Consider the following 14661-nt stretch of genomic DNA (forward strand, 5'->3'; position numbering starts at 1 on the left):
GTGTTTGAAATGAATATACAGCAAAGCCCTTAGAATATTCTGATACTCGATATCGTCATTAGAAAGGTGTTTCGTAATCCCAAGATACCACAAATGGCAATTTCATGTTCATAAAACCTTCAAAATTTTGAGATGCCTTCATTTTTTTTTATGGTGGTGGTGGTGTTATAAACAAAGTGTTTGGTCTATAATTTACAATTTGGAAATCCAAAATGCTGGACCAAAGAGCATTCATCTCTCAGAAATATATGCTTTTGTTACGCTACCTTTGTCCTCCTTCGAAGGGATTATGGATATTTTTGAGCTACAAAATCATAATGAAAAGCAATTATGTCGAATCTCTATTTATACAAAAAGCAACGAGGAAAATCCAATGAACTTTTCAACTTTAAACATAATGACCACTAGCACGAAGAGCGCATGCGGAATCTCCTTTATTTCAAAATAAATGTAAGTATTCCTATCGTAAGATGAAATACGAAACATTCCACGAAATATGTGTGCAAGAATTTTGGGAATAATAGAAAACACTATTTTTCTATCTTTATACACCACACATGCTGCTTAACTCCGACAATAATTTGAATAAATAGACACAGCAGAAACCGCAATGAACTGTCAATAGGTTATAGAAAAACATGGCTAAAGTAAATACTATACATATACCAAAAATTGAACCTTTGAGGTTATGTCTGCCACTATTCTGCTGCTTGGGATATAGCCCGTAGAAAACTAACTGACGTTCCATCATCTTCCAGTAACTGCACCAAAATTGTCATTTATCATGAATAATAAGTCTTAAAAAACTAACTGTTTCAAAGAAACAAACACCTCCAAGACATATTGCAGAAGTCTTCAGTCCACATGATCATTAAAGCGAACAAGTCTTCTGATGAATGTTTTTTCCCGGCAATAGCTGAATGACAAAGACAAAAGCATTTTAACAATAGGAAACAATAAAAAAAAATATATATATATATATATATATATATATATATATACAGCACTAGATCTTCGAAGTAAACAGAATAGAGGAAATATGAATATACATCACGTATGATGACACACAGAAGCAAGCCAGCCCAACAGAGAAATGGACCATGAATGATGGCCAGAAATTATCTCGGTCCAAAAAGACATTCTCAGAAATGAGAGTGATTATGCCTGAAAGTAACAGAATAATCCATCCTGACGGCAAGCATTCATAGAAAGAAAATGAGGAAGATCCCTGTGGACAAAAAAATAAAAAAATCCGAGGTCAGAGGAATTAGCATCAAATTACAGTCAGCCAAGCAGAGCTAATAGCCACCATACCTGGAAGTACTTCTTTATGAATATAGCAGAGTATAAAATCCTCAGGGTCATATCTATAGTCAAGTCAAGTAACCGTACAAAACTTTTTCTCTTCAACAAATTATGAAAATTAAACATGGAAATCAAAGTTTTGAACTGACAGGAACCACATAAAATTCTTGGGAGATGAACGCAGGGCACATTTGTAAAAATCCAACAGTATTGCTGTGCTAGTAATAGTTGAACTTGCAATGAAATTGGATTTTAGCCGCTTATAAATAATAGCTGTAATGCTTGAGTATCCGCATGACTTTCCATAAGGGAAAAACAAAGGTAAATTGTGAAATAACATGAAATAAATAACGGTAAAGTAGAAAGGATACTGAGAGAATTTGCCATTATCAAGCCAACAGCCCCAGCTAACCTTATTAACAGGACATTCAAAATTATATATATCAACGAGAATATAAGTAGTGAATCATTAGATTGCTTGAGTTGGCTCTCGGTTGCAACTGCATGCATAAAGGCTTCAGAGGTTCCTGAAACAAGCAAGGAATATTATAATCACGAGATTAAAGAATTCGATACACCATTTAGCAAGTCACAAACACAGAAGTAAATGTAAAATTAATGCTATTCAGTCAAAGGCCCTAAAGGTTCAGCAAAAACTTATTTTATCAGAAGGTATTAGGCATTCAAGTTAATCAAATCTTCAAGCAGAAATTGCAAATTGATAATTTGACCTAGAATACATTAATCTAATAAGAAACAATCCTCCTTCGAGTTTATGAAATATATTTCTCACTTTACTCCAGACATACCCCAATTTAAGTATACCCCCTTCCCAAAGCTTGAAAATGATCCCATTTTCAGTTATCCTTCTGCTGTTACTTAACAACCATTTTGAAGAAAACTAGTTCAGAATTATAGAAAGAAAAGTTTCTATTAACATAAAAGAGTACAAATGATTCCCAGAACTCTCAAGGGGCCTAAACTCCAACTAGTACAAAGGCACACACATTGAGGTTAGCTTATGAAGAAGTTCATTGCATTTTAACTTCTCTTTTATATTTTCCTATTGATACTTATGAAGTTTATCTAGACAAAATCTAACAGCTAATAGAGCTTATCTAACACATTTATTAATTCCTTTAGATGTTATTAAATTTAGAAAATGTATTCAAAAAATTTAGATTATATAAAGAATAATAAACATGAGATGTGTTGTAATCTGCAAACGATCAATGTACTTAGAATAAAAATAAATAGTAACATTAGACAAGGTAGATTACCATTCATGGCCAAAACAATGACATAAAAGCAATAACAACGGAGGGCAGTTGACGCTTCTCCATCACTCCATTTTTCACCATAAAGCAATCTAATGAGTGAATAAGAATAACTTGGACCAAATGCCATAAAAACAAGGCCTGCAAAAAAAAAAAAGCTGGATATTATACCACAAGAGAAAAAAATATATATTCAATTTAAGGAAAAACATGTCCAAAACATTTTTTCCAGGGGGACACAATTAAGCTAACTGCATAATCGTTATGGTCACAACTTCTTTTATTCTTCAAAATTACATAAGTGGTTCAGTTTGACTTTTAGGGAGAAAAGATAATGCATCTGCGCATAATTGTTGATTGTTACCAATGACAAGCAACTAATTTTCCTAATTTTATGCAAACCAGATATATACCTCAAATAACATCCTCATTACAGGATAATTTAGTATTATTGATTGCATCAAATTATATGTACACAAATGTCAATCATCAAGCAGACCACAATTTTTTCAGTTTCTCATGCAAAGGCTCTTGCCTGTGGAATGCGATACAAGTAACAGAAGTCAAGCTAAAAGGAACTCTTTTAACCAAGTGATATCCCTCTTTTATTTTTATTTTTTTCCAAAGGGAAGGATCAACAACAACCACAAACAAGTCTTTTTCCTATTACACATAAGGTTGGCTACATGAATCAAATGTCGCCATACTGTTCTAAGGTGGATTCATTTACAAAGGCAAATGGCTGACTTCTAAATCCTTCTTAATAGTTTGGCAAATAGTTTTACTCAACCTTATTCTATGGTTCTACGTCCAGCATTAGCCATTAGAACTACATTCCATGTGGTCTACTTTCTGTTTTCTCCACACAAGCAAAAACAAGAAATTCTACCAATTTTTTTACTGCAGGTGTTATTCAACTTTTTCTCTAATGCACACATTCCTAATTCATCTTGTCTAGTATGCCACTCAATGCTCATTCAAGGGAAGGGGAACAGTCTCAAAGTTAGATTCAAGTTTTTCATTCTTTTTATCAATTATCACAACAGAAATTCATACAGATTAAAAAGAGAAACATCTAGGTTTAAGTTTTCTTATTCATACAGAACAGAACATTATTGGTCAATAGTCAACACAGCATTTTACAGCAAATTGAATATTGGGCAATGGCGGAACATACAATCAAATTTGCCTATTAAGTAATATTTGTCTAAATGCAACTTATGTGAACTATTTTGAGTTAGACTGGACATCAACATTTCTTACTTTTGCAATCTTTGCAGAACAATTGATTACTCATAGTCAAACTAAGATATGGGTAAAGATGCATCTTTCTTCAAACAAGGACCACAGACAACTCCTTTTGACTGAATAATAGGAAAACTAAGAAATATGTATTGAGGAAACAATATGAAATTAAATGAAAAGACTTACCAATCAACAAAACTAACTTAAGGGATTCCGTCAAGCCATTTCCCAATTTCTTGCTTTTTCCTGGATATTGTCCTGTCAGAATTGACCACCAAAAACAATTAAAATTTATTATTAAGAAAGGAACTCAGTATGATGTGCTTATAACAAAATTAAAGGAGGTCTAGATAAAATATTTGTAACATGACATACATAAACTATATTTAAATAGATATATTTTCGTATGGTGTGATGTAAGTTATATAGTGCTAGCATATGCTGGTGCCCGTCCAACTTTATTGTTTCATTAATAAATTGACTTTGGATGATCAATTTCTAAAAGCATTATAGTTTTTATGTGTGGATGAGTATGAGAGGACTGATACTGAAACCTAATAAACAAGCACAACTAGCCAGGTAAATGATGAAGATAGAAATAAGGGGCAAATTAAGAACTGCAGCTCAAAAGAAATAAGCAATACAATGAGACAAACAAAGGAAGAAGCAAAAACTACAGTGGAACCAAATAATAGTTATATGAAAGCTATTTAAATTTTCTGGTTCAAGCATCAAGTAAACAAGAGAGAAATAGAACCTGAAGCAGACCTTGCAAATGTTGCATACGAACTTTCTTCAAAAGGTAAAAAGACAAGTCTCACCACTAAGCTACCTGAAATGTGGAGATTTGTTTTCAAAAATAAAAAAGAAGACAAACATGTTCACACAAGAAATAGGAAACACAATAAAATAGGAAACACTCCTGATTCAATTAAATTTATAACATAATAATTAAGCTTTCTGAAACAAATTACTCAAACCAAATACCAACCCAATTTGTCCACCACGCCGTATACTGCCTGATTATATGGTGTATCCAACCATACAAGTACTATCTTTTCTCCTTCCTGAAGGATCAATTTTCGAAAGGATTGAAAGGTAAACAGTAAACACATCTTGGACAGCTGCTGGTCAAAATCAATCAGTTTTCCTTTTCTGCAAAAATTGTTACTGATAAATCATACATTGATGATAAATAAGCAGACATCAAACAAAATTAAGTTGTTAATGATTTAGATTTTCCACTTTTCCTTGCAAAGCATGTTTTATATACCATGCATCACATCAGGAGAAAAGTGCAGCATCTTAACATGTAAAACAATCAGATGATAAGTCTGTTAGGAATAACATTAACTCAGCCATCAAAAAATACACATGAACTTAAACATGGTTCAACCTACAGCAAACTAGAGGCACATATAATTATATATGTCCACAGCAGAAAAAAAAAATCACGATGATCAATAAATATTACATATAGTAGCATCTGGCAAACATGATCCCTCCTCAATGAGACCACTGCTTATAGAAGAAAATTTCCCATATAGTTAAAACTATATGGAAATAAATAGCTATACCTGAATGGAAAGAGGTATGAAACCTTCAATTTTTGGAAAAGCAAAAGATAGCCCCAATAACCAAGAAATAAGATGGCTCCATATGCAGACTGTGACAAACCAAATATGATTGATTTTTCCTGGAAATGATCATTCAACTCAGAATCAGTTGCATTTACACATAGATATGTCAGAAATATAAAACATTTTTTTGGTACTCTAATAGATTAGTTTACTAGAGAATTGATTGATAACAGCATTATCATACCAAATTGTGAGTGCATAAAAAATAAAATGCACAATGCAGAAAAAAGTTCTTGAAACTTGTGAGTGAAATAACATGGCAGACATCCTAAAATTGATGAAATGAAATGCTATAAACAAGCAACACAGCAGCATACTATCAATGATACAAGAGTGCACCACTTGAAAGCTCATTTGCCTCGTTTACCTGCCCAATATGATTGAACTAATAAAAGACAGCTATTATTCTTGGGTTTCAACATCTGTATCATTAAACTTCTTTACCGGATTTTTTTCAGGACTCCTTTATCACTCAGAAAACATATATATCAGCAAAGATTCAAATGAAACTTCAATAGTCCTAATATTAGGGGCTGTTTGGTTTAAAAAATGGTTTCTGTTTCATTTTCTGCTGTCTTTTTCCTGTATAACTCCAGAAAACAAAAAAATACAACATAAAAAACAGAACATTTTTTCAAACAAAAAGTCCCTTAGAAATCCTAGAAATGAAGAAAACATCAATATCCAAATTGATTTACACTTCTAGTTTAGTAGGTGTTTTCTCTAATTTGTACAGCTTTTTGCTTTCTGTATTTGTTGTTGGCCATTGGATTGCATGTCTGATTCATCTGATGTTTCAAAAACCTTAAATTCAAAAATATTAAATTAATTATTTAAATAAGCAAAATATACCCTTGGTTTTATGGTCTCAATATTCTAAAATTTATGAACAAATGTTAGTAAACCAAAAAGAAAATCAGCATTAATTTACTTAAACAATAGCAAGAAACTAGCGCAATAGAAGTCCCTTCAAGAATCAATGTCATTAGCATATCTACAAGCTTAACAGAAAAAGCACTGGCCGTTTGCTTCACAATAGTAAAAGTAAATATCTGCAGCTTAGTATAAGTCCACTCTTACAATTCCAGTTTGCTTGCTGATTAGAAAATACATTGTCAAGCATCGTAACAGAGTGGCTATAGTCTCAACCATCAGCCGTAATTCAAGTAAAACCATGCTTTGTGAGAGAATGTACGCAGGCTCAGCCAAGAGCTCCAAAATACATGCAAAACCTGGCATAACAAGTGAACTCTACTCATAAATTTTCAAAATTTACAAAATCTGAAATTTTTTGGAAAGTTGTTTAAGGATGCGTGGTTTCATATGTTTTGAAGGGAGATAAGATTACAAAAAAAAACATTGATAACTCATGAAAGTTAAAAAAAAAAAGTGTATAGATGACAAAAAGCTACAATAGATTACCATTGATCAAGATAGCTTGCCCATGTGGACTACAATAACTTATTTGTTGCCACCAGAAGACAAAAAGGCATATTACAATTGTAATAAATATTCCAAGTGGGAAACTCATCCACACTACTTTCATTAGCTTCACAACATCTCCCATTGAATTGCCATCACTATAACATAAAAAGTTACATATTACAAATGGAGCTCACTCAAGTTTGGGAATAATTGAATTAAAAATAAAATAAATGAAAGATATAAAACCTTAGTTTAACTTATTTGAATAATAATACTTTTTAAATTGATAATATTCTTAACTATCAAAGAATTGAATTGAGACACTCAATTCGGCCTTTTACAAGATCTTTCAACCAAACTAGAAATATATTTTTAAATACAATTCCAGTACACATTCTTTCTCTGGCAGGTAGCATATTTAATCCAAAGAATCATTAAACAATCAGCGCTCACCTATGAAGCAGTAGCTTTAAACCTAACACATACTCATTTTCTTTTGAAGCATGATGCAAAAGATGACCCATAAACAAGCCATACGCACAATCAAGAGGTATCAAAAGAACTAACAAAGCCCTCATCATCAAGCATGGAAAAAGCCCAACAACTAGGAGGATTCAAGCAAGGAATCAAAATTAAGCCAAATAAACTTGTTGATAAGATCATATGAACTCAGAAAATAAGATGGAAATTAAATAAAAAAAATCATTCAAGTTAAGAACTGTATTATTGAAAGAGAACAGAAACTGTGGAGCAGAATTTTTCCCAAAGGTTTCCCTTTCACAAAGAATCTCTCCATTCGCTCACAAACCTGTCAAATACACTGAATGCCCTTTCACAATCAGATATCACTATTTATGTAACCAATTCTAACTGACAAGACATTCCCTCTAACTAATGAACTAACCAAAACTGTGCTTATTCCTTCTTACTGTACATTTAACGCTTGACAAGATCTGTGGAGCCCAATTTCTTTAAATACACTTCTTCCTACGTAACAGAACTAGAAAGAGCATAAAGGGATCACCATTTCAGGTCCATTCGCAAGCATGCTCGACGAAAGCCCTCCCGGCTAAGAAATAATATACATGTGACTAGCAGATGAAACTGCACTGCGTACAGCTGCATAAAAAAAAATTGTCAAGATGGTAAATATATTTTGATCATAAATCTTATGATGCACGTCATAATGAAACAAAAAACATTAAAAAAAAAAAATTGACACCCAATAAACAAATTTAGAACTAAAGCAAGAGGCAAAAGAAAGTAAATCAATTCCAAGAAATTAATAGAGACAGCACAACTGGAAAACGCATCTCTTGACTGTGAAGTAACTATTATGCACGGGGAAGATAGAGACAGCAATTAAAATTAAAGAGAGTATGGGAAAACAGTTACCGCATAGTCCTCTTGTGTGAGATGCCTTACAATCCATGTATTGAATATAAATGGAATCCCTCTTGACAAGAACTGGGTAGCTGGATTCACGATATCCCAAAAAAGTAAAATGGAATGGGGAAATATCAACGAGTCAGCTCACAATGCAGGGTAAAAAGCTATCTTCGTAATAATCAAAATAAATTAGACTCCAATTAACTGCGGAACATAACTAACTTCTGAATCAAGTCTAATATATTAGGAATGTGAACAGGCGAGACGATTGTAGTAATGTTGCTACAAGAGGTGAAAAGAATGAACTGACCTAATAGGTATTTAAAGGTGCGTGAGAGATTGGTAGCATCTTTATTCTTTGACATTGCAACTGCGGAAATGAAAATGATTCCTGGATCAATTACTCCAATACGTCATATGTGAGAATTGGCAATGCACATACAGATTCTGAGACAGAGAGTGAATGTAACAGAGTGAAATACCTAGCTCAGCTGTTCAGGTTTGCCACACGGTGGACGATGAATAAGCGATTCTGTTGAATTCCGGCGAGAGCGAGGAAGTTGTGAGTTGCGCCTTCGGAACTCGGAAGCGTTTGATTATGGATTGAGCTTTGAAGAATTATAAAAGTCATCAACTCAAGGTTTTAAAAATATTTCATGCGGCTTCCACCACTACTGCAGGGTGTTTGACGAAAGTACTGAGCCACGATGGTCCTGCATTCGGTAGGATTTTTGTGTCTTCTGCTGTGAAATGTTTACCTTACTTCAATTCTAATTTTAGTTTTAATTTCAATTTATTGTTTTGAAGATAAACTTATTTTATTCAGCTCGCAGTAAGAATATATATTTTCATTTAACTATTAGGAACATTAATACTATATGCTGTAGTTTATGTATTGCTTAATGAAATTCTAAAATTTAATGGCGTATTGTTTGTAGATGTGGAAGATATAGAGAAGCGACGTAGAAAATAGAAAGGTAACTTCTCTCTCGTCAAGATGTACTAACTGTTGCGGCTCACAGTAAAATTAATTTCTCTTCTGTTTTCGTATTTTGAGAAATAAAAATATATGAAATTTGAGAAAAAAGAAATGAAATTAGAGATAAAATATTTTAAAATTTGGTAGTTTAATTGACGTGATAGGAAAATAATAAATAAATAAAAATAGTTATTTTATAAAGTTGATTGGTAAAATTATAAGTTTCAAAAGTATTTATTTTTCACATTACAGTTTAACAATAAATAGACCAATACTAGGTGGTTGACTTTATTCGCGTGTTCTGTTCTGTTGCATGTTAAGTGCCGTATTAATCATTTATTTGATCGTTGCTCTTTACCCCCCAAACAAAAACTTGTGAAAAATAAATGCAACGGAAGCCCCAAGAAATAATCAAATCCCAGAAGGAACAACTGTTGAAGGTGTGGGATATCCCAGAAAAACAAGATCGGCTAAACAGACTCAAGACTCCTTCGTTTACGAAGAATCGCACTGCATGGTTGTTGGATATTCACCCCCATAATTATCAATCAAATAACAATGATTATACACGAGGAGGAAAACCTAGGGATAAAGAAAACAGGAAATGCGGAGAACCAAAAATAAGAGGCAATTTTTGCTGGTTACGATGTTATAATCCAAAAAATGTGAATTCTTGAAAATACTATAATCCAAATGATATTACTAAACATGTTTAAAAATGTTTGGTTAACCTTTGTCACTTTTTGAAATACTTTTTATAATTTAAAATAATTAAAATAATAAATAAAACTAAAATTGAAATTACAGTGAAGTTAGAAATAACAAAAATGCAGGAAGCTATACATGTCTTGTTTGAGGTTTTGTCGACTGTTGGATTAAGTTTGTGCTGGATCCAGTTACCAATCAACTGTCAACAAGGCAATACTGGTGTATTAATATGCGCAGGAGAATTACCAGGATGGCATGCTTGTATGCAGTTGGCAGTTCCTTGATATCAATCAATATTACACCGGACATTCTACCAAAATTTTACTTTCTACACCAATTATCCACTCACAAATGATACTATTCACTCGTTCTGGTACCTCATCGTGCGGACAATGACCTGTGTAAATGTGAAGAAGAAAATGGGTCAATTTGAAACAAAGCCCAAGTACTTTGTTATATAAAAGTACAGATATAAAAAAACTCTGGCTACCAGCTTCTAACTCCTTAATTATAACTCCATCACAGTGTTCTTTAAGCATAGCCACCTTGGAGTTGGAATCAGAAATCGGATCTTTCATTCCCTAATAACAAAGAAATGAATAACAATTTATGACTATAAGAGTCATTCTCAAAACATATTAATCCATCCTTTGTCGCCCATAAAACTTGATATCCATGTTATAATACCTGTATGATTAGGACCTTTTCCTTGACATCTTCAAGAAGAAAGTTTACAGGTATCGAAAGATTAAAGCTAAAGATGCTTTCCAACACCACAAGCACACCAGGATCATATGACTTTTAATATGTAAAGGAGGTGTCACAGGAAGAATTGTGTATCAGAATGTGAAACTTGCTGACACAATACAAATAATTTAGATTCTAAAAGTAGAGGATACTGCTCTTAGCATTTCATTTATGAGCCAATCATCTGCTCTTTCAACCCTCTACAAAGAAAACACAATAAGCCACCATTACAACAAATGTATAACAAATATATGAGATTTGAAAATTAGCGACAAAAATTACACTTACAGTTGGATAACATTTCTTAAGTAACTCCTGAGTTCTTAGCCTCAAGTATAACAGAAGAATGCGAGACCCCAACCAGGAAGCCCCCGAAGTTTGTCTGTCCTGAACCTTTTACAAGTACACAAAAAAATGAACTTTTAAATAGAACAAACTAATTATGTTGCACTCACAATAAAACGTCAAATCATGGTTCGAAGAAATCAACACAACCCAACTGCTAAGATTCATTTACGATTATATTCGCAGTTTTAGATGCTTATCTCTATTCATGAAAACTATCCACTCATGGTACGTTTCCATTGAAGACTAGATGATACATTACGTATAACGGAAACATCTGTACGGTTCTAACAAGAAGATGATATCACACATCAACGGCAGCAAAAGTTTACGACAAGAAGAAGCAAACTGCAGTTTTTCAGGCATAGCCAATAGAAAAAGTATAATATCTTACAAATGTTGTATGAACTTGAGTTGTTCTCGATTACACTTACTCTAGACAGTGGTATGAATGAATAACTTGGGATGACATTGCCCGCACTGTTGATCAGAACAAGGGATTTGATCAAATCACTCCAAATACCAGCAACGATAGCAACAAGATAACCTAGAGTAGGGAAAAGTAATTGTTAAATTATCAAATCGTCAACAGAAGTGAGAATAAACTGGTAATACACACACACACACAGGAACCAAATTATTGCATGTGTGCAAACGACACATTTTTTTGGTGCAAGATACCCAATCATGCTTTAGTCATACCGCCAATTGAGTTGCCAACAATGTGAACTGGTTCACCCACAACATCAACAATAAAATCTCTCAATAATTCAGCCCACAAGAGTTCAGTGTATACAACATTTGGCTTTTCTGATTTGCCAAATCCTAAAATAGTAATTGCCCAAACTCGATTTCCAGATTCAGCTAAACCATTTATGTTGTCACGGTAATGCTCCCAAAAGGCACCAAAACCATGCACAAGAAGAACGGCAGGACCATCCTCACCAGCAACTGTATACTGGGAAAATCCATTTAAACAAGAAATTAGCAGGAAATTTTATAAATATTTTACTTAAGCTGTACTGAGTACTTCAGGTCTTGACTCATTTCACTGAGAAAAAAAAATTGAGTGGGCTCTTGCAAAGTGGACTTCACGAAAAATCAAACATTGTCCATGAACCAATCAATAGAATACCTCGATAAGAAATCCTTTCCATTTCCATATCCTTGTTGAGTATACTCCGTCATTGTTTGTCTGATTTCTCAAAGCCATAAGCCAATACCACTACGACAAACATATAAACAAATCATTTGACAAAGGAAGAAAAGAAAAATGTTCCTGGAGTACCATGGTATTACATATAAGACAACAAAATCAATAAGGCGGAAAATAATTTTGTACTCAAACAAAGCATAACAGTTATAACTAGCACCTCCATTGAGCACACAGCATCAACTGCTGCTGCAATCGTGGCAGCTGAATAACCAAAGGGTGATAAGAAACCTGCATTTCTTTCTTGCTCATATTTGATAGCTTCGTAATATACTCTTCTTCTAGAAATAATGCCAAGAGACAGGGCAGGACCGAATAGACCAATAAATGATGCTCCATCCCGACTTTCAGAAGCACGCACTTTTTCATGCACCCTGCACAACTTGAAGTACATTTCATAACATGTAATTTTTACATTATGACTTCAACCACCAAAGTTTATAAACTTAGTGAATGAATGTCGATTAAATGACTATTATAGACATCACTAAGAAAGAACACCTTGTGAGCGTTAATGAATTAATCACTTAGGAGGAGAAACTGACCAAAACAGTAGAGTATGAAAATTGCTGCAAGTGATGTTAACAATGCTACGCACACAACTTTTTATCCCTTCTTACGATACAGGGGAAACAGAATGTAATAAAAGAATGGAAGAAATGCTTACAAAACACTGAAACAGAAACAGAAAACCAAAAAGGGGAAATATTATGGCTCTGTTTATTTTTTAGAACATCATTCTCCTTAAAATGAGGAGAATAATGAGAATCCAGCTATAAAAAATTATTTTCAGCCTCCATATTTCCAAGAAATTTAACAAAAAACAAAAACTTCAAAAGGTAAGTTGTCTACATACTCTTGCCAGTCATCACGAGCTGTTCCTTCCAAATATCTTAGATATGCAGCTAGTGCATTCAGTACATTGTTTGTTCCACCTCCTACGGCATTTCCTTCTTTTGTCACAAAAACAGATCCACTACGCTCCCTTGATTGTGTTTGCCCAGAGCTAGAACTTCTTTCAATTCTATCGCCAGACTCCAATGCTTTTCTGCGTAAAACGGTTTCAGCTGAGGCTTCCTTGATTAGCCTCCAATTCTCTCCTGATTTACGTTGGCTGCTGGTCATAAATCCATTTATATCATCATACGAAGGGAGAACACCTAATTCAATGAACAATTAGTGCATAACTTTTGGCAACATTAAATGAATTTAATAAAAAAAAAAGTAACAAATGCAGTGAAAAAGATAACAATAACAATAAACAAAATATCCTGTAAAGAAATCTATCCACCACGGAACTCACCCCAGTCCAGTTCTATCTCTACACCAGGTAACGTTGACACTGACAGTTGAAGTGGTGTAGTCACAGGAAGTCGAAGTTTCTTAAACTCATCATACGACGCTGGAAGCTTTTGCAAATCCTATGTAACAGTAACATACCATGAGTTCAACTTTTACATAATCAACTCGTCCAAGTCAAATTTTCATACATTACGTAACAAACACAGTTAATTAGTCTCTAACAATCTGCCACCTACCTTCACTTCATAAAACGGAGTTTGCCATAATTCAATCCTAGGACTCCCTTGCGGAACACTGACGGACTTCAAACGCTGTTTTACCACGTCTATGATGAGGCGTAGCTCATACTCCACCTCTTGTTCCGCGATCACACAAGTGGCTTTGACCTGTTCCGGCCTGAGCGATGAATTTACTTAAGAAAAGGAACGGCACGAAAATGAACTATAGATTAAGCAAGAAAACTCCAACTAACAAAGTAACAACCTCCGTTGCAAGCTGCTGTATGACGCTGTCCGCATTGCCGAATCTGATCATCAAATCGGAACCGCGATCCTTCAGCGACTTCCTCAAATCTTGCAGTGCAAGCAGAAGCAGTTCCAGCGTCTCATCGGAGAAACCTGCAACAGCAAACAATAGACTAAACTGCGTGTTCAGTTCACTAACAGAAATTGCAGCGCATTAGTTACTCACGCGAAAGAATGCGGCGATCGAAGACATATATAGGAAGAAGTGAGGTAAATGTGGAGGCAGCGAGAAGCGCGGGGTGGTCATCGGTTCGGAGATCGTGTTTGAACCACAGAATCGCCGTTCCGGTTGCCTTGATCGAACAGTAGCGTCGAGTTGGAGAGAAAGAAGGGATGTTTGGGAAGGAAGAACGTGATGGAAAATGGGAAGAAAAGTGAGGGAAAGTGAGAAGAGCCATGACTGCAGAGAAGAGGAGTGAGTGACTGCACTTAATTAAATAATATTATCATTAAATTAAACTTGAAAAAAAATTGTGTTCATGTCTGCATCCATTGAAGGTTCTGCATTTTTCTATGGTGAACATAACAAATTATAATTGTGGTGGAGAAATATGGATTGAAA

At 34.1% G+C, this 14661-nt stretch overlaps 2 protein-coding genes across 7 annotated transcripts; both read right to left on the reverse strand.

The window, feature by feature from the left end:
• Positions 1–45: 45 nt before the first annotated feature.
• LOC108338823 (uncharacterized) lies at positions 46–9798 on the reverse strand. 5 transcript variants are annotated; one of them, XR_001833067.2, is made up of 17 exons: positions 8764–9798; positions 8592–8672; positions 8288–8367; positions 7917–8011; positions 6890–7047; positions 6548–6699; positions 5405–5523; positions 4819–4982; positions 4585–4659; positions 4014–4085; positions 2586–2723; positions 1677–1832; positions 1315–1367; positions 1050–1228; positions 832–916; positions 679–761; positions 46–304 (listed from the first exon to the last, which is right to left on the reverse strand). XR_001833067.2 is itself a non-coding variant. In XM_017575855.2 (16 exons), exons 2-15 carry the CDS (start codon positions 8644–8646, stop codon positions 856–858), a joined length of 1557 nt encoding a protein of 518 aa, XP_017431344.1. In that variant the 5' UTR covers positions 8647–8672; positions 8764–9798; the 3' UTR covers positions 388–761; positions 832–855. The 5 variants fall into 5 exon arrangements, 3 of the variants coding, with proteins under 3 accessions (XP_017431344.1, XP_052733691.1, XP_052733690.1); XR_008248871.1 differs by having other exon boundaries at positions 679–916; XM_017575855.2 differs by lacking the exon at positions 46–304 and having other exon boundaries at positions 388–761.
• Positions 9799–9940: 142 nt separating this feature from the next.
• LOC108339011 (uncharacterized) lies at positions 9941–14599 on the reverse strand. 2 transcript variants are annotated; one of them, XM_017576143.2, is made up of 14 exons: positions 14266–14599; positions 14059–14192; positions 13812–13961; positions 13577–13694; positions 13130–13433; positions 12434–12647; positions 12196–12285; positions 11763–12018; positions 11495–11607; positions 11004–11108; positions 10868–10915; positions 10656–10766; positions 10459–10549; positions 9941–10365 (listed from the first exon to the last, which is right to left on the reverse strand). In XM_017576143.2, exons 1-14 carry the CDS (start codon positions 14495–14497, stop codon positions 10265–10267), a joined length of 2067 nt encoding a protein of 688 aa, XP_017431632.1. In that variant the 5' UTR covers positions 14498–14599; the 3' UTR covers positions 9941–10264. The 2 variants fall into 2 exon arrangements, with proteins under 2 accessions (XP_017431632.1, XP_017431633.1); XM_017576144.2 differs by having other exon boundaries at positions 13812–13971; positions 14266–14404.
• Between the last annotated feature and the right edge of the window lie 62 nt (positions 14600–14661).

Source organism: Vigna angularis, chromosome 5 (assembly GCF_016808095.1).
Source record: "Vigna angularis cultivar LongXiaoDou No.4 chromosome 5, ASM1680809v1, whole genome shotgun sequence".
NCBI classification, from domain to species: domain Eukaryota; kingdom Viridiplantae; phylum Streptophyta; class Magnoliopsida; order Fabales; family Fabaceae; genus Vigna; species Vigna angularis.